Here is a 24,568-nt window from a genome sequence, read left to right as displayed (position 1 = left end):
AAATGAAAATGCGCTGTTGTATCTCATATTCTAAAAGTAGGTACGTTTATTCGGCGGCTTTTGCGTTTTGCAAATCGTATAGCGTATTTTCCAATATGAAAATTTGAAAGGGAATCACTCAAAGTGCTCGGATCCGGTTTTGAATGAAAGTTATATTTTTGGACAGAGCACGTTTCGTTGAAAAATTTCAGTTGCTCGGATTAATATTAAGATTTTCGGAGAATTTCAAGTTTGAAGTTTTCTGCGAAAAAGTGACGTATAGGTAATACGTCTAATCCTACTACATAATTCGAAGATATTGAGTTCGAAAATAGATTCGTTTTTTAGATTCGACTTCGCAGTGCCGGTTCAGCCTCTCATTTTGAAAAATATCAAGTGGCTGAGGGAACACTGAGTGGTCGAATCCAAAAAATTGATAAATATTTGAATTTAGCTGCTTCGAATTAGTACACCACATCATTAATAATTATGATTTTGCGGAATGAGAAAAGGGATGGTGGGGTACTGGGGACTGGATTACAAAAAACAGATGGATTCGATAGGTAGGATTTTGAATATTTCGAGTGAAATTGAACGATTCAAAATTTTTAAAGTCAAAAATCTAAAACTCAATTTGTTTAGCTGGAATTTTGGTTACTGTGACGCTAATCCTGAAACATGTTCTTCTTTCCAAAAATTCAACTTTCGTTCAAAATCGGAGCTGGTCGTCTAAAATAGCACCTTCGTTAGCAGTACCATTATGGTATTGTACTCATTATTGTACCTTCATATATTATGCTCAACTGACCTTTAAATTTTCTATCACAGCAGCAGTGATCCGATATCACATCATCAGAAAGACAGTATTGTATGTCCACTCGGCTGCACGATTTGCATCCGACTGTAATCACTGTAACAGAAACAGAATCAACTTCATCACTTCTTGTAGCAGGTATTATTATGGTTTTAAAATATATCTTTATGATTACACCGATGATACATTAATATTTTATAGATCGTGGTTTTAAAAAATTGCTTTATGCGAAGCGAGTACGAGCTTGTTTTAAAGTATAAAGTATCATGGTCGCAATGACGCTGATGGCTGATTTCGTCTCATCAACGAGCTGAAAAAAATACTTTGTTTCGACAGTTTCGACGAATATTTTTCGTCGCACCTGCAGCATTTCATTAGAAAAAAAATCACTGTCGCAGATTTCAATTTTCACGCCTCATCGCGGCGATGACCGCAAAATACAGACGTGATTAATGGAAATGAATGTTATACGACATGACACGTGTAGACAATGTGGCCTATTCTATGCCTTTGATTGAAATATCTATCCTATGGAAAAATAGAATCCGCGGTTCTGCGTGTTCTGGCGGTATCGTGTTAAAATGGAGTAAATAAAACCGAAAAATGCACGGTCGTGTGGATTGGTAATTAGGTAATGAGCCGGATTCCTCGGTTTTAATTCCACCAACATTGATTATTGTCTCGCTAATGCTCCTTAATACGTGTCTGCCTAGATCTACCTATGTGTAGGTAAATCGTAAATATCGCTTTGGCCAATGCAAACAACTTGACGATAAGCTAGAGATAAGCTTTCTGCTCACGTAAGGTGTTGTTTCCAGATACTCAGATCAGTATAAGGTGTCTTACGTGCGACCTAAATGTGAATTTACGAAAATTACCTGTATTTCGATGAAGAGTAGGGTGTGCCTTATTTATGTTATGTCCCCTCCCCCAATTCTTTAAATATATAAGAAATCCAAACAATTGAAATTTTTACATTTTTTCCCTTCTAATCTTTGGATTTGGTGCATTTTCAATAGAAAATATATTGTTAAATTGACCTCATCTCTACATTATGAAAAAGGGTAATATAACAGAATCTAACTACCCGCAATTTTTGCAATTTTTTTTTTGAAAATATTGCAAAATTGCCAGAAATGTGGCGAAGGAACAGAATTTTTGCGGTTCCCTCAATTTTGAGGAAAATACTCAGGTAGTTAGATACTGTGATGCTAACCGGTACGCGTCACAATATCTAACTACCTTTTTTTCCCCCCTGAAAATACTCAGGTAGTTAGATACTGTGATGCATACGTGTCACAATATCTAACTACCTTTTTTTTTCTCTGTAAATCGCGGGAGGATGTGTGCGGTGGTTCTCCACTACGATGAGGAACATTCTCTGATGTTAAGAATGCCAAATCAACGAATCGATCCATTTTATTTTGATGCAAAATTGAGGGAAAATGTTGCCGCAGGTTCGATTATTTGGAGTGATCTTTGGAGGGGGTATGCAGGGTTGGAGCAGGCTGGGTTCACCCACCAAACTGTAAACCACAGCTCGAATTTCGTAAATCCGGAGACAGGAGTTCATACCCAGGCAATTGAGGCGGCCTGGTCAAGAGTGAAGAAGTTCCTCCGGAGGAAGGATGTCATGACTGTGCCTGACGATCGAAAAGCCTCCTACTTAGACGAATACATGTGGAGGCAATTTTACGAAAATAAAAAAAATGTAGGGGAAACGTTTTACTTTTTGCTTCGCCATCTTGCAGAATGGGAGGAATATGGATTCTAATTATTTCTAGTCATTGTGTAGTTACCTGTTTTTTTGTAACAGCTTTCGAATGTTATACTTGGTACATATTTTATAGCATATTGTAGCTGCTTGTATAAAAAAAAAAAAAAGGAAATAAAACATGAATTCATACAACACATACCTGCAAATTTTTTCACAATTTTTCAAAATAAAATAGATCGATTCGTTGATTTGGCATTCTTCCATTCTTAACATAACGAGAATGTTCCTCGTCGTAGTGGAGAACCACCGCACACATCCTCCCGCGATTTACAGCGAAAAAAAAGGTAGTTAGATATTGTGACGCGTACCAATGGTTAGCATCACAGTATCTAACTACCTGAGTATTTTCCTCAAAATTGAGTAAATCGCCAAAATTCTTATTTGTGTAATCATTTAGTGGTATTTCCAGGTGGTTTTGAAAAAAAAAATATTAAATTACAAGGTAGTTAGATTTTGTGACGGTACAAGGTAGTTAGATTTTGTGACGGTACCTGAAAGGGTAAGTAGAAATTGTTCCCTTCCTCAAAAAATGTAAAAAAATAAATAATTTTACGTTTTTATTTTTCTTCTAAATTTTAATCCCTGAATTTGGTGAATCTTCTTCAGAAAAGCACTATTTGGGGGGGGGGGTACTTTGATTGAAAGGTGAGTCGAAATCGCAGATTTTGCTTTCCAACATAGGACCCCTACAAATTTTTTCAACTGGACAAAGCTATGATCGAAAGAGCATGCAAAAATTTATCATCAGCCACAATTTCAAGTGCTAAATAGTACATTTTTCGATTTTTGGAGAATTTTTAAAAATCAAATTCGGGGCCAAAAAATGAGAAAACTAGACAGCTGCGCTAAGCGCAGCTGCAACAGTGTGCTTCGCTTATTTTGTTACAAAAGTAAAACCCAATTTCGAAAAGAACAACGCAATTTTGATTTTGAAAGCACAACGCGAATTTGAAAAACAAAGCACAACGCGGTTTTGAAAAAACGCAATTGGGATTTCAAAAACAGAACACAATTTTGATTTTGAAAGCACAATGCAATTTTAAAAAAAACACAACTTCCAAACAAAGCACAACACGATTTTGAAAAAAGAAGCACAATAAGATTTTTTAAAAAAGGACACAGCGCAATTTAAATAAAAAACAAACAATTTTGAAAATAAAAACGTAATTTCGAAAAAATAAGCACAACACGATTTTGGAAAAAAAAGCACATCGCGAATTTGAAAAAAAGCACAGCGCAAATTCGAAATTAAAACGCGATTTCAAAAAAAAAAAACGCAAATTTGGAAAAAAAAGCACAATGTGAATTTGAAAAAAAGCACAACACGATTTCGAAAAAAATCACAATGTGATTTTGAAAAAAGCAAAATAAAGCACAACGAGATTTTGGGGAAAACAGCACAACGCGATTTCGAAAAAAAGCACAACGTGACTACAGAAAAAAGCACAACGCGATTTCTGAAAAAAGTCAAAAAAAAAGGAAAACGTGATTTCGGAAAAAAAGCACAACGCGATTTCGAAAAAAAAGCACAACATGATTTCAAGAAAAAAAGCAAAATGCGATTTCGAAAAAAAACCAAAATAAAGCACAACGCGATTTTGGGGAAAAAAGCACAATGCGATTTCGAAAAAAATCACAATGTGATTTCGAAAAAAGCAAAATAAAGCACAATGAGAATTTGGGGAAAAAAGCACAACGCGATTTTGAAAAAAAAGCACAACGTGACTACAAAAAAAAAAGCACAATGCGATTTCAGTAAAAAAAAAGCACAATGCAATTTCAGAAAAAAAGTCGAAAATAGCACAACGTGATTTCTGAAAAAAGTCAAAAAAAGGAAAACGCGATTTCGGTAAAAATGCACAACGCGATTTCGAAAAAAAAAGCACAACATGATTTCAAGAAAAAAAGCAAAATGCGATTTCGAAAAAAAAACAAAATAAAGCACAACGCGACTTTGGGGAAAAAAGCACAACGCAATTTCGGTAAAAAAGCAAAATAAAGCACAACGCGATTACAAAAAAAAAAAGCACAACATGATTTCGGAAAAAAAGCATAAAAAAGCACAACGCGACTTTGAAAAAAAAGAACAACTGAGTTTCAAAAAGAAAGCACAACGCGAATTTGAAAAAAAAGCACATCGCAAATTTGAAAAAAAACCACAAGCGATTTTGAAAAAAAAGCACAACGCGAATTTGAAAAAAATCACAACGTGATTTAGAAAAAAAAGCACAACGCGAATTTGAAAAAAAGCACAACTCCGTTTCAAAAAAAAGCACAACGCGAATTTGAAAAAGAAGCACGAGCGATTTTGAAAAAAAAAGCACAACGCGAATTCAAAAAAAAAGCACAACGCGATTTTGAAAAAAAAAGCATGACGCGATTTTGAAAAAAAAGCACAACGCGAATTTGAAAAAAAGCACAACGCAAATTTGAAAAAAAAACCACAAGCGATTTAGAAAAAAAAAGCACAACGCGAATTTGAAAAAAAGCACATCGCGAATTTGAAAAAAAAGCACAACGCGAATTTGAAAAAAAAGCACAACGCAAATTTGAAAAAAAACCACAAGCGATTTAGAAAAAAAAGCACAACGCGAATTTGAAAAAAATCACAATGCGAATTTGAAAAAAAAGCACAACTCGGTTACAAAAAAAAGCACAACACAAATTTGAAAAAAAGCACATTGCGAATTTGAAAAAAAAGCACAAAGCGAATTTGAAAAAAAAGCACAACGCGAATTTGAAAAAAAAACCACAAGCAATTTTGAAAAAAAGCACAACGTGAATTTGAAAAAAATCACAACGCGATTTAGAAAAAAAAGCACAACTCGAATTTGAAAAAAAGCACAAGTTGGTTTCAAAAAAAAGCACAACGTGAATTTGAAAAAAAACACATCGCGAATTTGAAAAAAAAGCACAACGCAAATTTGAAAAAAAAAGCACAATGCAAATTTGAAAAAAAAACCACATGCGATTTTGAAAAAAAGCACAACGCGAATTTGAAAAAAATCACAACGCGAATTTGAAAAAAAAGCACAATATGAATTTGAAAAAAAAGCACCACGAGATTTAGAAAAAAAAAGCACACCGCGAATTTGAAAAAAAAGCACAGCTCGGTTTCAAAAAAAAAAGCACAACGCGAATTTGAAAAAAAGGACATCGCGAATTTGAAAAAAAAGCACAACGCGAATTTGAAAAAAATCACAACGCGATTTAGAAAAAAAAGCACAACATGAATTTGAAAAAAAGCACCATGCGATTTAGAAAAAAAACACAACGTGATTTTGAAAAAAAAGAATGCGAATTTGAAAAAAAGCACATCGCGAATTTGAAAAAAAAGCACAACACAACTTTGAAAAAAAGCACAATGCGATTTTGAAAAAAAAGAACGCGAATTTGAAAATAAACACAACGTCATTTTGAAATAAAAAGCACAAAGCGATTCCGAATAAGTACACTATGCTATTCTGAAAGCTCCTGAGTTGAAAGCATATGTGACTCCAAAAGCGCTACGGTACTGAGAGAACCTCTTGGGAGCACAGCAAAATCACGAATGACTGGTGGGTTTTGATACCGAAAGGGTAACCACCTGCTTGCGGTGTCTAGGTACTGAATGTGTGTAAATGAAACACCTGCAGGTGTTCTAAAAACCTTTCTCAAAATTGAACAATAGAGAAATGTTTCATGTAAATTGAACAAAGGGAAAGATAACACTGTAGATAAGAATATTTTAGGACACCTGCGGTGTTACATTTTAAAACGGATTTCGGCTTCCCTTTTGATAAATATAACACCACAGGGGGTCGGCTTCACTTTTGATAAAATCTTTTCCTTTGTTCAATTTTGAAAAATAAATTCAAAAATTGAACAATAGACAAGATTTTAGAACCCCTGTGGCGTTACCTAAATTTCGAAATTTAACTGAGGTCGGCTTTGCTTTTGTCGGCGTTCCTTTTGATATGGCCCTTTTCCCCTTTTTATTCTTTTTTTGGTACAAATTTTCGTAATTAATTGCAATTACTCAAGAAGCTAAATTGAGTAATTGCAATTATAATTACGGCGTTCCATGCCTCACATTAAACCACACCTACCTACAAAAATTTCAAAAAAATCGGTCCATCCATCTTAGAGAACATTCGTTCCAAAGAATTTTTCCACTTTCAGACCGAAACTAATAGTGTGCTACGCACACTAAAAATCAAAATTTTACCAAATTAACGTAGTAACCTGAAATTTGGGTTATATCCCATTTTCAACCTGGTAAATCGATTGGAGCAGGTTTCAAACAGTTTTGAGCAGTGCTGGAGTCTCCAGCAGATTTTTGAAACTCGAAATTCCCACAAAATTCCATTAAATTGGAGTTGTAAAGCTGAAATTTATTCTAAAAACTAATTTCAATACGCTACGAAGTACTGCAATTAAATTTCAAGTCGTTTTGGAGCCTCCAGCGACTTTTTGAAAATTCTTGAAGCCTCCAGCAGATTTTTGAAACTTTAAATTTACACAAAATTTCATCAATGGAGATGGACAGCTGAAATTCACTCTCCACTCCAATTTCAACACCCTCTGAAGACGACTTCAGGTGGGTTCAAGTCATTTTAGAGCCTCCAGCGACTTTTTTGGAAATTACTGGAATCTCCAGTAGATTTTTGAAACTTGAAATTTCCCCAAAATTTCATCAAACTGAGATGGAGAGTCGAAATTCATTCTGCAAACTAATTTCAATACGCTATGAAGTTGACTGCTGGTGGATTTCAAGTCGTTTTGGAGCCTTCAGCGACTTTTTGAAATGTTGTATGGCGTTTTTTTTTTTTTTTTGAAAAATTGAATGGAAAATTGAAATTTCCTAAAGGTAGCTGGAAGCTTCAAAACCATTTGAAACCACCATGTAGTCTGCGAAGTAAATTTCAGCTTGCCAAATCAATTTGATAAATTAATGTTGGGGAAATTTCAAGTTTCAAAAATCTGCTGGAGGCTTCAGGAATTTTCAAAAAGTCGCTGGAGGCTCCAAAACGACTTGAAATTCACCTGCAGTGCTTCGTAGCGTATTGAAATTAGTTTTAAGAATAAATTTCAGCTTTTTAACTCCAATTTGATGAAATTTTGTGAGAATTTCGAGTTTCAAAAATCTGCTGGAGGCTCCAGAACTGCTCAAAACGGGTTGAAACCGTTTCCAATCGATTTGGCATGTCGAAAATAGGGTATATCCCAAATTTCTGCTTTCTTGGTCAATTTGGTAACATTTTGATTTTTTCTCTCATTTTTGACCTAAATTCGATTTTCAAAAATTCGCCAAAAATCGAAAAACGCACTTTAGCACTTGAAATTCTGACTGGTGATAAATTTTTGCATGATCTTTCGATCTACCTTTGTAAGGTTTGAAAAATTTCGTGTAAGTCCTGTATTGAAACGCAAAATCTGCGATTTTGGCTGACCTGTCAATCAAAATGGCCGCCATTTTGTAAGTAAGGCCAACTTTTTTTTGGGCTAGTTTGCTTTAAAATGTTCCTTAGGATGTCCCCTTTAAGAAAAAAGTTGGCCCAGAGGATCGGCGGGGGGTGGGGGTGCAATTACTCCTATTGTCATATGCTGGACTAATAAGAAAAGCATCTATCGATTCTTGGAGAATAAAAATGAGAAAAATTTTACTAAATTGACCAAAGAAAGCTGAAATTTGGGATATATTCTATTTTCAACCTGGTAAATCGATTGGAGCCGGTCTCAAACCGTTTTCAGCAGTTCTGGAGCCTCCAGCAGATTTTTGAAACTTGAAATTTCCACTAAATTTCATCAAATGAAGTTGAATGTTGAAAATCCGGAATTTACCTGCACTCCAATTTAAATACGCTATTAAGTCGACTGCTGACGGGTTTAAGTCATTTTGAAGCTTCCAGCTTCTTTTTGGAAATTTCTGGAGCCTCCAGTAAATTTTTGAAACTTGAAATTTCCACAAAATTTCATCAAAATGCAATTGAAAATCCAAAATTCATTCTGTAAACTACATACATACTTTCAATACGCTGTGTAGTCTACTGCGGTTGGCTTTCAAGTCGTTTTGGAGCCTCCAGTAGATTTTTGAAACTTGATGGATTTGGAAAGCTGAAATTCACTTTGCACAGTAAACTTGCTAAAGTCAATTCGGACAGATTTTGTGGCATTTTTTGAAAAAAAAAAGAATTTTCTAAGAATCTGCTGGAGGCTCTAAAACGGATTGAAATTTTTTGCAATCCACTTCGGAATAATGTCAAAAGTGAAGTGTAAACTGAATTTCATCTTTCTACCTCAAACGGAGGCAGAAGGATAATTTATCAAATTTTCAAAGAAGTGTAAAACAATTGAAATCGATGCGAAAAAATATGTTTCTCAGGCTGGAATACACCGATTTTGGAAAAATGACAGGCACCCTATCGGCCATGAAGGTCCAAAAAAGTAGCTGGAAGCTTTAAAACGACCTGAAACTACCTGCAGTCGACTTCATGACGTATTGAAATCAGTTTGCAGAAAGAATTTCGGCTTCTTAATTCCGTTTGATGACATTTTTTGGAAATTCAAATTTCTAAAATGTACTGGAGGCTCCAAGAATTTTCAAAAAATTGCTGGAAGCGCCTAAATGACTTGAAGTCACCACCAGTCGACTCAATTGCGTATTGAAATTAGAAATGCGGAGTAAATTTCGAATTTCCAACTGTGTTTGGTAAAATTTTATGAAAATTTCGAGCATCAAAAATCTGCTGGAGGCTGCAGTAATTTTTAAATAGTCGTTGGAAGCTACAAAACGGTTTGAAATCCACCTGCAGTCGACTTCATGGCGTATTAAAATTAGTTAACAGAATAAATTTCGTCTTTCTAACTAGATTTTGATGAAATTTTGGGGAAATTTCGAGTTTCAAAAATCTGCTGGAGGCTCCAGAATTACTCAAAACGGTTCGAAACCGTTTCCAATCGATTAGGCAGGTCGAAAATAAGATATATCCCAAATTTTAGATTTCTAGGTAAATTTAATGAAATTTTGTTTTTTTTCTCATTTTTGGCTAAAATTTGATTTTCAAAAAAATTCACCAAAAATCTAAAAAATGCACTTGAGCTCTTGAAATTTTGGCTGGTGATGAATTTTCGCATCCTCTTTCGGCCTAGGTTTGTCCATTTCAAAAAATGTTCGAGCCAGTCCCATGTTGAAAAGCAAAATCTGCGATTTCGCTGTATTGTACCTTTTAAGGAAAAAGTTGTCTCATAGAATCTGCGGGGGGGAGGGGGGGTTGCAATTATTTCCACTGTCACATTCCGCGTACTAAAACAAAATTGAATTTTAACCAACTTTTCTGAGTACTCGGTGGCGAATTCCCGCTAATATTGAAACAATTATCCAATTAACGCCAAATTTCCAAATGTGTGTAACGTGGGTGGTTAATTACGCTCATGTTACGTTTACGTAGGTACTTATAATCTGACACCGATCGACGAATGAAAATACCCTTGAGCCTTGACACCTAAAGTGATCTCGTACCAGTATCACTTACACGGATATACGATTGATGTTGATCGCAATAAATATCACGTTTATGTATAGACAAAGTTGGGTGTTCACCGCATGCAGATAATTTGAAAATTGTATTATTCTCTACAGATCTATTGTAATGTACCTAGCTAGATCTACATTATAACCCTATCGATGGGTATTCATCGCGGCACAATGGTCAAACATCATCCATATGAACTGGAAATTATACAAACGCGCATGCACCTGTGATCAATGTTATACCTATCTAAACTTAGACCTAATCTTTACAGCGAATCTCACCTGACAAAATGTAATATAATCGCGTACATATTCGTCGTTAGCTGGGTAAATATTCAAGGACTTGGCTGTATAGGTAGAGGTACCTATTTTGAATAGAAGATAATTAAGATCGTCGTCTCTGACATCGACGTTCCCTTATTGTCTGTGACTAAGCCGTGTGAATGCATAGATATGCAAAACTATACGCCGAGTACCTAGGAACGCTGCACTGCACTCTGTGAATTCGCCGAATCGAAACAATGACGAATCAGCGAAGTAATATTATATGTAGGCTCATTGCTCACCCAGCGGCTTCTTATTCATACACGATATTCTTTTTTAATACTTATAACGTCGCACGAATACGAATTAGGTGTAATATAAATGAATCGTACGACAATGAACATCTTTCAAAGTTTCAATAGAATAGATAGGTATAGTGACAGATTATATTTGTACGACAACGATGAGCGATGTCGATGTCGAGCTTTAGCGAAAAAAAATTAAAAAATCACTGATACAAATTCTCGTACGTACTTTTATCCGGTTCGATATCCTTTACGGCTTGTTTGGCTTCGTCAGATGTAACCTGATGCTCTATAAGGTTATTGCCACCGCTACGCATCTCCGGAGCACCACAGATTGCCGGCAGATTCCGAAATAATCCCATATACATTACGATAAACTGCACCAAACTAAAGAATTTGAATCGGCCGCTTAAAAGCATGTCACTTGGACGCGTGCAGTGTATTGAGGTACGACTTTACATCACAGCGACAACATGGCTAACGCATTATTATTGAACAATTATCATCAGCTGAAAACATTACATTACCGCTAACCTTTAAAACTCAAGGTCTGGTATTTATGCTATAGGTACCTATATAAGCTTATTAGCTGACTCATTAGATATTTTATTTGAAACGTTTAAAAAAGCAAATCGCTTTATGGTTTGTTTACATAAGTTTTTTATTTCTTACTTACAAAAATTACCAATTTATTACGTCGTCGTCGTCGTCGTTGGTCATTCTCTCATTAAAACGGGTATCTTTAATAGAATGGGTTTTTTATTTCTAAATTTTTATCTGTTTTAGAGTTCTGCGAAGTAGGACACGACACGGTTACACTTTTCGAAGGAAATTCGATTTTTACCGAATGCTGCGTAATTTCGAAGGGAAATGGCGAAGGATTTCGTGTCGACTGGAGCTCACAAGTATCCTTGATGCGGAAATGGGAAATGTTGAAGATGGGCGATTGGACGTGTTCCTGAATAATTGACGATATGGAATATGGAAAATCAAAAACGTCTACGTAAGTGAAGAGGTACGACACGATCAGGAGGATGAAAACGATTTTATATTTGAATCGCAATTTAATATTACTCGTATTTAGAAAAAAAATGAGCTGTGGTTCCCTTTTTCTAAGGTCTCGTCGAGTCTCCTTTCCAAATTCAAGAAAATGTTGGCCCTCCAAGTTGAAACGAAATCGTGCCAGGGAGCTCCCAAAATGAAAAATTTGTATATGCATAAAATCCAAAAAAAATTTGTAAATGCCTAATTATTCTAAAATTGAGTAACTTTTGATTGTTGAAAATGGCTTCAAAACACGAGTAAATCAACGAAATAATACGATGAAATTTCAGTAAAATTTGTCAAAATTCTGAAAAATTGAAATTTATCAAAATTTTGGGAAAAAAAATTATAAAACATATTGCTGAAGTTTCTAACTTTTTTCAAACATAAATAGAAGTACCTATATGTTAAAAATTTGTTAATTTCTAAAAAATAATGAAACTCGAGTAAAATTTTGCTAAAAAATTGAGAAAAATTTTGCAAAAATAATACAAATTATCGTTAAAATGACTTAAAAACGTGAAAAACGCACTAAAATTGAATATGAAACTTTTTCTACACCTAGGTTGGTAAAAATATTAAAAATACTGTGATCAAATTCCTGCACAATTTGGTAAAAATTGCATGAAATAGATGTTAAAAACACGTTAAAATGATATAAAAACATTTTGAAAAGCATTAGGTAATTAAAATAAAAATTACTGTAAAATTGTCAAAAATGTTGAAATTTCAGAAATATTTGCCAAAAATGTACGATGAAGAGTTGAAAACAGATTGGAATGCTGAAAAAACTCTGAAAAATTATTCAGAATTATTGAAAATGAAAGTTATCAATTTTCAATTTTAGTTAAATTTTGTAAAATTTAACTAAATACATACATACAAATATTTTTGGTGATTTTTACTGATTTTCATTTTGTCAAAATGATCAATTTTTTTTACATATTTTTCACTCGTACTTGCGCGATATTATTCTTAAATTTTGCAACTTTTTATTATCAATCTTCATTAATTTTCAACTGTTTTTGTGATATTTTTGAAAACTTTTTCGCAATATTTTATTCAATTTTGTCAATTTCTTTCTCATTATGTTTTCTGTATCGGTGACCAGGGCTTTTTTGTGGGGGGGGGGGGGCAGGGGGACGCCGTCTCCCCAAAGAAAAGTTCGAAATTATCGAAAAATTTCCATAAAAACTAAAAAAATGAACGATTTTGAAAAAAATGAAAAAAATGAATAAATTTTGGTAACTATTTAAAAAAATGTTGAATTATCAAAATAGTAAAGTGAGAAAACGAGATCAGAATTACAACGAAAATTCGTAAATCTAAAATTAAGCATTCAAGTTTGTACCTCAGTACTTATCTGCACGTCGGGGAGCCCGTTCAAGAATTATTGCACCCCTCCACCGTCGATCCTCTGGCAGATCAGCCGAAATCGCAGATTTTGCGTTCCAACACAGGCTTTGCACGAAAATTTTTCAAACCTTACAAAGGTAGATCGAAAGATCAGGCAAAAATTTTTCACCTGTCAAAATTTCAAATGCTAAAGTGCATTTTTCGATTTTTGGTGAATTTTTGAAAATCAAATTCAGGCCCAAAATGAGGGGAAAAATCAAAATTTTACCAAATTGACCAAGAAAGCTGAAATTTGGGATATACCCTATTTTCGACATGCCAAATCGATTGGAAACTGTTTCAAACCGTTTTGAGCAGTTTTGGAGCCTCCAGAAAATTTTTGAAACCCGAAATTTCCACAAAATTTCATCAAAATGGAGTTGAAAAGCTGAAAATCATTCTGCAAACTAATTTCAATACGCTACGAAGTCAACTGCAGGGGGATTTCAAGTCATTTTGGAGCCTCCAGCAATTTTTTGAAAATTCTGGAGCCTCCAGCAGATTTTTTAAACTTTAAATTTTTACAAAATTTCATCAAATGGAGATGGAAAGCTGAAATTTATTTCACAGACTAATCTTAATGCGATATGAAGTCGACTACATGGTGGTTTCAAATGGTTTTGAAGATTCCAGCTACTTTTTGGAAATTTCAATTTTCCAAAACACGCCATACGACCTTTCAAAAAGTCGCTGGAGGCTCCAAAACGACTTGAAATCCACCAGCAGTCGACTTCGTAGCGTATTGAAATTAGTTTGCGGAATGAATTTCGACTTTCCATCTCCGTTTGATGAAATTTTGGAGAAATTCCAAGTTTCAAAAATTTGCTGTTGGCTCCAGTAATTTTCAAAAAATCGCCGGAGGCTCCATAATGACTTGAAATCTCCCTGCAGTTGACTTCGTAGCACATTGAAATTAGTTTGCAGAATAATTTTCAGCTTTCCAACTCCATTTTGATGAAATTTTGTGGAAATTTCGTGTTTCAAAAAAATCTACTAGAGGCTCCAGTAATTTTAAAAAAGTTGCTGGAGGCTCCAAAATGACTTTGAACCCACCTGAAGTCGTCTTCAGAAGGCGTTAAAATTGGAGTGTAGAGTAAATTTCAGCTTTCCATCTCCATTTGATAAAATTTGGTAAAAATGTAAAGTTTGAAACTTCGATTTTCTTTCTCAAAAATGCAAATTATGTACAATGGCCGGGGGGGGGGTATGAAAATTAGGGGCTTAACTTCAATCTAGCGTCCCCCTCAGAAACGAAATATAAAAAAAGGTCTGTGGGTGACTAATTTCTCAATTGATATACTTTTTTTGATAATTACGTAATTTTGATGAAACTTATTGGTTAAATGATGATTTCCAATACTTTCGTCGACTTTCTGTTAAACTTGCTTGAATTTTATGCACATTTCATCAATTTACGGTCGTTTTAAATTAACGTATATCATTTTAAAAAGTTTTAAAATGTTTTGAATGACCTTTTTCAAGTTTTACTCAAAAGTTTTTCAATTTTACTACTTTTGGTTGTTTTTTTAAATCAACTTTTACGACACTTTGTATGATTTTCGTGAAATTTCTTCCTTTTCAAATGATTTTCTAGTATGTTAGGAATTTTTTCTGAAATTTTACTCTTGAATTTTATACTTTTCAACTACATATCTTACCTATTTTCATGGAATTTTATTAAATTTAAACATTTTTTTTCACGTTTTGCTTTGAAATTATTTCCAGTTTTGGTAGCTTTTATTGATTTTGATGACTATTCCACAATTTTTCGAGATACTTGGAATAAGTAAATTTTTCCAAATTTCATCACTTTTGATTTTTCGATAATTCCGGCATGTTTTGCAAATTCTTTTTCCAAATATCGTGATTTTAAAAAAATTTCATGTATTCAACCGTTTAATTGGATTTTATTAAATTTTGATATTTTTAAAAACTTTTTGAAATTTAAGGCATTTTGTGCAAGATTTAGCTTCAATTTTTCGTCGTATAATCAACCAATGGTCATTTTCAATTTCTTTATAGTAACTTTTCAACAAATTTTCAAGTGACTTTTTCAATTTTATCGAGTTTTGTTCATTTTTACTCAGTTTTATGCCACTCCGTACTTTTCATGATAGCCACATAGATTTGTCGATCAATATTGAAAATTATTTGATAAATTAATGGCGATAAATTTTACTTATTAGGCAAATTTTGCAATGCTTTTTTTGATTATTAAAATAATTTATCAATTTTTGTCATTTTTTATTTTTTTTATTTTGACATGTTTTAGCGATATATTTTTAAAGTGAAATATTTTTAAAAAATCCATAAATTGAAGTTCTTCGATGGATTAAGTTTGAACTTTGAGGTGCAAATTTCCCCTATCTGCGTCAGAATTCTCCTGAATAATCCTCTTTTCAAGACAAAACCTCCCCCCCCCTCCTCCATTCACCGAACAGTTTCGGCCTCTTTTCAGGTAGCCCCCTCCATCCCTCCTCCAAGTTGGAAGAAATAAAAAAATATAAAATGAATCAAAGTCGGTCATCTTTTTTTCTGTTGAAAATTTCCTGTTTCTGCGTCAGAAATTCCATTTTCGAGAGAAAATCTCTCTTGGTTCACCAATGGGTGCTCTAAACAAGTTGGTGAATATTTGAGAAGGGGGCGAAGGAGGGGATATTCTTCAAAAGCGGATTATTTACAATGATTCTGGCCTGAAATGGAAAATAATTTCCAAAAAAGTATTTCCAGACTACAATTTTTCGTTTTTCTTTGAATTTTTTTCATTCTTTTTCGATGATCGAGGATGCAATTACAAGGGAACCAACATCGTTTGGGAACAGGGGGGATCTTAAAAAAGAGGATTATGTAGAAAATTTCATAAATTTCCAATAAATTACATTTTTCTCATTTTTTTAAGGCTTTTAAACATGATTTAATTTAAAATTATAGGGCTGAAATTTTCAAATAATTAGGAGGGAGCGTTCAAAAACACAAAGAAATCATAAAATATGTACGAGTAAATAAGAGCCATTTTTATATTTTATTTTGTATGTTTTTTTTAATTTTAAAATTTTTATCTGTTTTAGAGCTCAATCACTGTGCGATTTTTGGAGAAAAACTGGCCAGGAGCAGAGTAAATTTCAATAAAATATTGATTCGAACCTGAGAATGAAGATGAAGAATTTCGAAGATGCTCATGCTACTAATCATGTTGAAAGAACTTGTGTAAGTACAGCTAAATGACTGACTACCTACATATATTTTTTAAGTGAATTTAAAATGAAACTGTACCTGTTTTTTTATCAAAGAGTCACAGGTTGGTGAATATGATATCTAAATTCTATATTCGAGATGATCGAAGTATTCCCAATAAAATTCACAATCAATCTTTTAAAAAAAATTGCATCTACGAAAATATCTACCTACATAATTGCCAAAAACAAAACCTAACCTAGGCACAATAAACATAAACATATCACTACGACGTAAATTCATTACGTTGTTCTGTTCAACTCACCTCGACGAAATTTCGCTCATTTCCTTCTGAAAATTGGCTGCAAATACCATCACACATGCACTCGGCAAGACAACAAAATCCGGAAAACCCCGCAAACTTATAGCTACGTTTACGTTACGTGAAAGTCTATTAGTCTTACTACGACGAAAATTGTGAGCTGTTCGCTGCAAGCGAGCAAACACCTAATTGTCATTGTCACTTACGAACTAAAACAGTATAGAGCCAGAGCGCAGTCTCGCTATATTGTGGTTTTACGAGTAGGTACCTCTAAGTCAGGCTTAAAAAATTCCAAGTCTTTGCGTATACGAGTAGAATAGACTGCATTAGCCGTCGACGACGACGTTGGTGTGTGGTGTGCCTAATATTGTCATTAATTAAACAATGAAATCGTGTTTACATTCGTTTAACACGGACTCATAACTCGAGTACGGAGTTATGAATATTTTGTACCGTTAAAAGTAGGCTTGTATAAGACGCTTATTTTAACGCGATTCTTCGTGAAAAGAATAAATTTTAATTTTTTTTACCCAAATTACCTATGTATCTATGAAGAGGGCAATTTAGTGTACTGGTATGCGATGGTTTCGTATTTTTTTTTTAAATGTATGAAAGATGAAAATGAAATTAAACGTTGCTTTTGAATAAGTACCTATCGAGTAATTAATTAAGTGTAGCGATTAGATTTCGGTTTCGGTCTGTCTGTAATTTCTCTGTCGCGACGTAATGGTAAATCGATACTGCATCGTGCCTCGTGAGCGTGTATCTGTAATGTATACCAATCAACTAATGCGCTCACCAATCACCATAAACTGCGAGTATCTGCATTTTTTTAAAAATAGGTGCCTATAAGCTTATCACAAGTACTCGAACCTACCAACTTTTTTGAAATAAACACAGAAAATGAATAAAAACGTGGTTTTAAAAACGGTGCTTTATTTTCCTACTTACCTGTACAGTGTACAGCAACAGATTTATTCGTATGAATTTATATTTTATTTACGACTTGGTGCAAGGACCATTATTCATTTCGTCACTAACCAGTTATACTCGTACGATACACTTACTTAAACTTAATTATTATCACTCTTTGAACAATACGATACGATACAATTAAGTAGGTACCTGTAGCTTTTTTAAATAGGTACTTTTTTTTAGGAAATTTAATGCCTATAAGATCGAGCAACCGAACTTTTTTGCGTCTTGAAAAAATTACGAGAGGTATTAAAAGTTCAAGGCCTAATGTAACTTGATATATGGATTCTGGATTCTGATTCTGTTCCTTCTAGTCCGGCATATGACAATAGGAGTAATTGCACCCCCCCCCCCCCCGCCGATCCTCCGGGACAACTTTTTTCTTAAAGGGGACATCCTAAGGAACATTTTAAAGCAAAGTTGCCAAAAAAAAGTTGGCCTTACTTACAAAATGGCGGCCATTTTGATTGACAGGTCAGCCGAAATCGCTGATTTTGCGTTTTAACATAGGACTTGCACGAACTTTTTCAAACTTTACAAAGGTAGATAGAAAGATCATGCAAAAATTAATCACCTGTCAAAATTTCAAGTGCTAAAGTGCGTTTTTCGATTTTTGGTGAATTTTTGAAAATCCAATTTAGGCCAAAAATGAGGGGAAAAATCAAAATTTTACCAAATTGACCAAGAAAGCTGAAATTTGGGATATACCCTATTTACGACATGCCAAATCGATTGGAAACGGTTCCAACCCGTTTTGAGCAATTCTAGAGCCTCCAGCGACTTTTTGAACATTCCTGAAACCTCCAGCAGATTTTTGAAACTTTGAATATTCACAAAATGTCATCAAATGGAGATGGAAAGCTGAAATTTACCCTACACTCCATTTTTAACACCCTCTGAAGACGACTTCAGGTGGGTTCAAGTAATTTTAGGGCCTCCAGCGACTCTTTTGAAAATCACTGGAGCCTCCAGCAGATTTTTGAAACTTTAAATTTTCACAAAATTTCATCAAATGGAGATGGAAAGCTGAAATTTACTCTACACTCCAATTTTAACACCCTCTGAAGACGACTTCAGGTGGGTTCAAGTAATTTTAGGGCCTCCAGCGACTTTTTTGAGAATTACTGGAGCCTCCAGCAGATTTTTTTAACTTGAAATTTCCCCAACATTAATTTACCAAATGGAGTTGGCAAGCTGAAATTTACTTCGCAGACTACATGGTGGTTTCAAATGGTTTTGAAGCTTCCAGCTACTTTTAGGAAATTTCAATTTTTCAAAAAAACGTCATACAACCTTTCAAAAAGTATGCTGCAGGCTCCAAAACGACTTGAAATCCACCAGCAGTCCACTTCGTAGCGCATAGAAATTAGTTTGCAGAATGAATTACAACTCTCCATCTTGGTTTGATAAAATTTTGGGTAAATTTCAAGATTCAAAAATCTACTGGAGACTCCAGTAATTTTCAAAAAAGTTGTTGGAGGCTCTAAAATGACTTGAAATCCACCAGAAGTCGTTTTCAGAGTGTGTTAAAATTGGGGTGTAGAGTTTTCAGCTTTCCATCTCTATTTGATGAAATTTTGTGAAAATTTAAAGTTTCAAAAATCTGCTGGAGGTTTCAGGAATTTTCAAAAAGTCGCTGGAGGCTCCAAAACGACTTGAAATTCACCTGCAGTACTTCGTAGCGTATTGAAATTAGTTTTTAGAATAAATTTTAGCTTTACAACTCCAATTTGATGGAATTTTGTTGGAATTTCAAGTTTCAAAAATTTGCTGGAGGCTCCAGAATTGCTCAAAACGGGTTGGAACCGTTTCAAATCGATTTGGCATGTCGAAAATAGGGTATATCCCAAATTTCTGCTTTCTTGGTCAATTTGATAAAATTTTGATTTTTCCCCTCATTTTTGGCCTAAATTCGATTTTCAAAAATTCGCCAAAAATCGAAAAACGCACTTTAGCACTTGAAATTTTGACAGGTGATAAATTTTTGCATGATCTTTCGAACTACCTTTGTAAAGTTTGAAAAAGTTCGTGCAAGTCCTATGTTAAAAAGCAAAATCTGCGATTTCGGCTGACCTGTCAATCAAAATGGCCGCCATTTTGTAAGTAAGGCCAACTTTTTTTTGGACAAGTTTGCTTTAAAATGTTCCTTAGGATGTCCCCTTTAAGAAAAAAGTTGTCCCGGAGGATCGGCGAGGGGCGGGGGTGCAATTACTCCTATTGTCATATGCCGGACTATTCTCAAATGGTAAATTTTCAAATTTGTCTTGAAAATGCAGCAATTTGCGAAATTTCAACGAGGTAAATTTGAGTTGTGAAAAAGGAAAATTTTCTAAATATGTAATGGAGCAAAGTAAATATTGTGTTGTAATTTTTCATTACCTAACTTATCATAATAGACATCTTGAAACAATTCTCGGTATACATAAGCTATACTTATATTAATTTTTTTGTTTCACGAATATAAATTAATTTTCTTTTTCTATTAGAAATGATATCATCATATTGAAGTATGTACAGGGTGACTTAAAAGTTCCGGAATCGAAAAATTAATTTCTTAAAAAAATATCAGCAGCCAAAAAGAAATGAAATGGCAGTCGTTGCATAGCAGAGACTCCATGTACCCTAAAATAATCCGACGTTGACTACCTTTCGTACACCAATGATAATTGTCTGCCTAGTTCTCACTATTCAATTATGCCTGGCCTGCCCCTGCAAAATGTGGGCTATGCAATTTCAATGCGGGATGAAACTTCAATTACTTGGGGGAGGACCCCTCTGCTATTAATAACAACACAGTTTAAAAAGCCTGTTCGAAAACATATTTTTCAATCAAAAAAAATTTGGAATTTTGGAACTTTTAAGTCACCCGGTACCTACATGTGAGGACTTTGGTTTAATCTAAAAAGAGGCTGTCCTTTCGCCATTCAAAAATTATGCAGTCACATGGGATATGTGTTGCCTACCTATTGGAAGATAGGCGCACAGAACACCCCTCGTTCATCATGCAGGATATGACTCACCTGGTGAGTCATTCCAAGCGCTCGGAATCATATCGTGATACCGATAAGCGCAACAATGATTTATCGTCGATATTCGACGACTTTATTATAGATGTTCATTGTTATGACACCTGAATCTCTTTTTGGCATTTATTTAATATTTATACAAATAGATGAGAAAGTTTCTCTGCGAGTATTAAACTATGCCACTTTGAATTGAGTTTCAGCAGGTCTAAAATGATATTTTCTATTCCATTTCAAAAAAAAAAAATTATTGGAAAATTTGGGAAAACTTCCGGTGGAAAAACTCGAAACTAACCTTGCATATATTCTTTATACAATCGTGTTGAAACCAAAATATGAAGAAATAATTATTCACCTCGATTAATTTCACTGAAAAATAAATTCAAAAAATCATTTTTTCATACAATATTGAAGGAAAGACTGGTCAGAATACTAGAATTAAATTAAAATGAAACTGAATTAGGAAAGAAAACAACAACAAGCTATAGATTTGAATGATACAGAAACCAATTAAATCAACTTGAAGCGAAATTGAATCAAAATAAATGAAAGCTTAAATGAAAACGAATCTCAGTAGTCAGTACTAAGTCAAAAATTAATTACATACTCAAAATCAATTGTGATTGGAATGATAAGTAATTTAAATTCAAATGAAATATAATTGAAATTATATTGAATAAGATTATGAATTATGATGGATTGAATAAATAGAAAATAGGTAAATTAGATTCGAGTAATGCTGTATTCTAAATCAAAATGAAATTGCAAATTAATGGAATTGAAATGATTTATACGAGAATTATTGAAATATGTAATATATAAATATTCAAAAATGATAAATTGGGTAAACTAAAAAAATAACCCCCCTTCAAGAAAAATTGCTTGAATTTAATTCAATTTGAAGTAAGCTGATTAAATTATATACATTTAACTCAGGTTGGTACAAATTGAATTCGAATACAAATAAATTGAAATGTATTTTTCATTAAAATTAAATTGAATTAAAATTAAAACGAATCAAAATAAATCAAACCAAAATTGAATACCTCTCTACCTATAAACTCCGGATAAAATAATTTCAAGTTCGATTATAATATTGAATTAAAATTGGATTTTCTAATTTCAGAATGCATTTACATCAAAATTAATTTAATAAAAAAATATAACTAACTATAGATATCAATCACATTGAATTTAAATTGAATTTCCTTACTCATTATATTGAAGAAACAAATCGCCAAATTGAAATAAAACTAGATGATAATGAAACCGAGAATCAAGAATCAAGATCAAGTAAAATCAACTCGAAATAAAACCAAATTTAGCAGATTAAATTACATTGATATGAAGCTAAATTTTAAACAAAACTAAAATAACTAAATTAATAGAAATGAAATAAATAAAAATACGAATAAGTACATATAAATTGAAATGAAACTGCATCGAAACGAAATTAAATTCAATAGATTAAAATTAGATTGAACTAAAATTGAATGGAAAATTGAATGAGATTAATAATGAATTGAATTGATTTGAAAATAAATTAGAAATTGTAGAATGTAGATGAATTAAATGAATTTGATCGAAATTGAATATATTCGATCAGAATTGAATTGGGCGAATTCAATTGCATCAAATTGAATTAAATTAAATTAAAATAATTTTCTATAAAAATTGAATTGAATTAAATTAGGATTATAAGATATTGAAATAAATCAAAAACAGAATTGAATACCTCCTAAGCTCAAGCGATAATAAATATGGAATTCTTGGAATAAAACAAAATTCAAGTTGAGCTTTAATTAAATAATTTATAAATTGAAATTACTCGAATGATTCAGATTAAAATTAATTTAAAATTAAAATGGAATAACTAGAAATTAAATTTAAAATAAAATTGAATGTTCTACAATAAAATTAAAGTACCTACATAAGATTTTGATGCAATTAAATATTCAATTTAGATACCTAATTAAATATTAAATCGAACCAAATTTATAAATCATATTCAAATAATAAAATTACATAAATTTAATTAGGTAAAATTGAATTGAGTTGAAATTGGAATAAATGGAATAATTAACAAAATTATCCTAATTTTTAAGTATGAATAATTTTGAATCAAACAAAATTAAAATGAAATACCGAATTTCAGCAAATTTCAACTCAATTCGCTAAAATGAATAATTTTTCATTTAATTTATTTCAATTTTAATTTAATTCAATTTGATTTAGTTACGACCAGTCCCCGACTATTGGTATAAATTGATTTTGAATTTTTAAATCAATTGAATTCTAAATTATTCTCTAATTTAAAGTAATTTAATTTAGTTCAATTGGAATTCGGCTTGAATCTATTTTATTCCAAAATTAATTTTATTCGATCAATTTCGATTTGATTTAGTTACATGTATTTTGAATTGAATTAAATTTTATTTCTACAGCACATTATATTCATTTCAGTTTTATTTCATTTTCATTTAAATTCAATAAATTGAATTAGCTTTCCTTTAAATTGAACTGAATTTTAATTTTAATTTTAATAACAAACAATATTATAAAGTTGACTATTGAGTAAGCACCATAATAAGATTTTAATCGAGTTGATTAAAATATGTAATCTTGAACATGATGAAAATGAATCGATGAAAATGAAACAATTCGGTTTTAATTTGATTTAATCTAGTCTAACTTTAATCAATTTTACTAGTAAATTCAGTTTTTTAATTCATTGTATTATTATTTAATTTACTTTTAATTTTACCTACCCATTGAATGCTATTCAATTCAATGTGAGCAATTTTCTATCTTGTTAGAAGTGTTGCATTACTAAAACCATGTAAGGCGCAGCACAAATGCGCTATAGTCTCAATTCCTCATGTAATTGAGAAAAAAGCAACCTTTTTAGATTCAACCGTTCAACGGACCGAACTTTGAATTTGATTATTATAATTCGTGATTTTTCAAGGGCTACATTCTTAAAATATTATTTTCGACGATAATTTATAATTTATAATTAATTCGCTAATGAATATTTTCGATTTTCACGTAACGTTATTTTTTTTTGTTATTCGGTTTCAAATGTTTCGTTTCATTTTAGTGCCCCTTCCCCTTTTCAAACCATGTAGAACTCCCTTTAGGTCATAAAATTTCTTCTCTCGTAGAAAAATATTCTACAGATGGTTCGGATTTTAACGCAATTAACTTTTTTCAGTTTCTCTTCATTTATGGCAAAAAATTACCAAATTTGCTTGAAATACCGCAAATAAAGTAGGTATACTCTTATTCCTCATGCGATTGAGAAAATTAGGTTAAAATGGTAAAATAAATTAGAGGTACGGAAATTCATTCTCTTATTTCAACAGTTTCGTTTTTTTTTTAAATTCCAAAAAAATAATTTGAGAATGATTAGCTTATTATAAGCTGCGAAAGTAAAAAAAATTGTTACCTAGAATCGAACTTACAAACATTGATTACAAGATTATAATTACCTATGGAACGTTTTGAGTAGCAAAAAATATCACTTTTCAATTTACTTAATTCAAATTTAATTTAGTTTAGCTAAGTATATGAAGACTTGCGTTAAATTAAATTTTATAATTATGTTTCTTTGTTACAGGATAAATAAAATTGTTCCTTCGTCATTTTTTTCAATTTCGGTCTGAACGTTTCTCTTTCTACCCAATCATATGATCACGTTCCTGAGCGCAATAAAGGCTGATTTAAAGTTACTGAAAATTCATAACCGAATGGTAACTATCATAAAACCATAACATTATAGGCTAAGAATTTGATTGATATAAAATATTATATTTTCGAACAATTTTTTTCAGTAGTTAACATTCAAACATATCAATCATTTCAGAAAAGAATTTGTTTCGTCGATGTTAGGCGTTCTACATACCAGATAATCGAGTTTAGAAATTTAAGTCACGATATCATGAAACCAAGCAAAGTTGGAAATTCCGAAGCAGAACAGTTCG

At 32.6% G+C, this 24,568-nt stretch overlaps 1 protein-coding gene and 1 long non-coding RNA gene across 3 annotated transcripts in view; one reads left to right on the top strand and one right to left on the bottom strand.

Moving 5' to 3' along the window:
• The window catches only part of LOC135842273 (uncharacterized), a 22,714-nt gene extending 5,907 nt beyond the window's left edge, over nucleotides 1-16,807 (bottom strand). The window contains exons 1-3 of the mRNA XM_065359651.1: nucleotides 16,591-16,807; nucleotides 10,882-11,161; nucleotides 788-889 (exon numbers count right to left, since the gene is read on the bottom strand). Coding sequence (XP_065215723.1) covers nucleotides 788-889; nucleotides 10,882-11,071 — 292 coding nt within the window. The 5' untranslated portion in view covers nucleotides 11,072-11,161; nucleotides 16,591-16,807. The remainder of the gene's footprint in view (nucleotides 1-787; nucleotides 890-10,881; nucleotides 11,162-16,590) is intronic.
• LOC135842276 (uncharacterized) lies at nucleotides 857-24,568 on the top strand. 2 transcript variants are annotated; one of them, XR_010558104.1, is made up of 5 exons: nucleotides 857-931; nucleotides 11,439-11,667; nucleotides 16,160-16,298; nucleotides 24,205-24,337; nucleotides 24,451-24,568. It is a non-coding gene; the product is annotated as an uncharacterized LOC135842276 (long non-coding RNA). The 2 variants fall into 2 exon arrangements; XR_010558103.1 differs by having other exon boundaries at nucleotides 24,419-24,568.

Source organism: Planococcus citri, chromosome 4 (assembly GCF_950023065.1).
Source record: "Planococcus citri chromosome 4, ihPlaCitr1.1, whole genome shotgun sequence".
Classification (NCBI taxonomy): domain Eukaryota; kingdom Metazoa; phylum Arthropoda; class Insecta; order Hemiptera; family Pseudococcidae; genus Planococcus; species Planococcus citri.
This window is presented reverse-complemented; position numbering and strand designations above follow the sequence as displayed.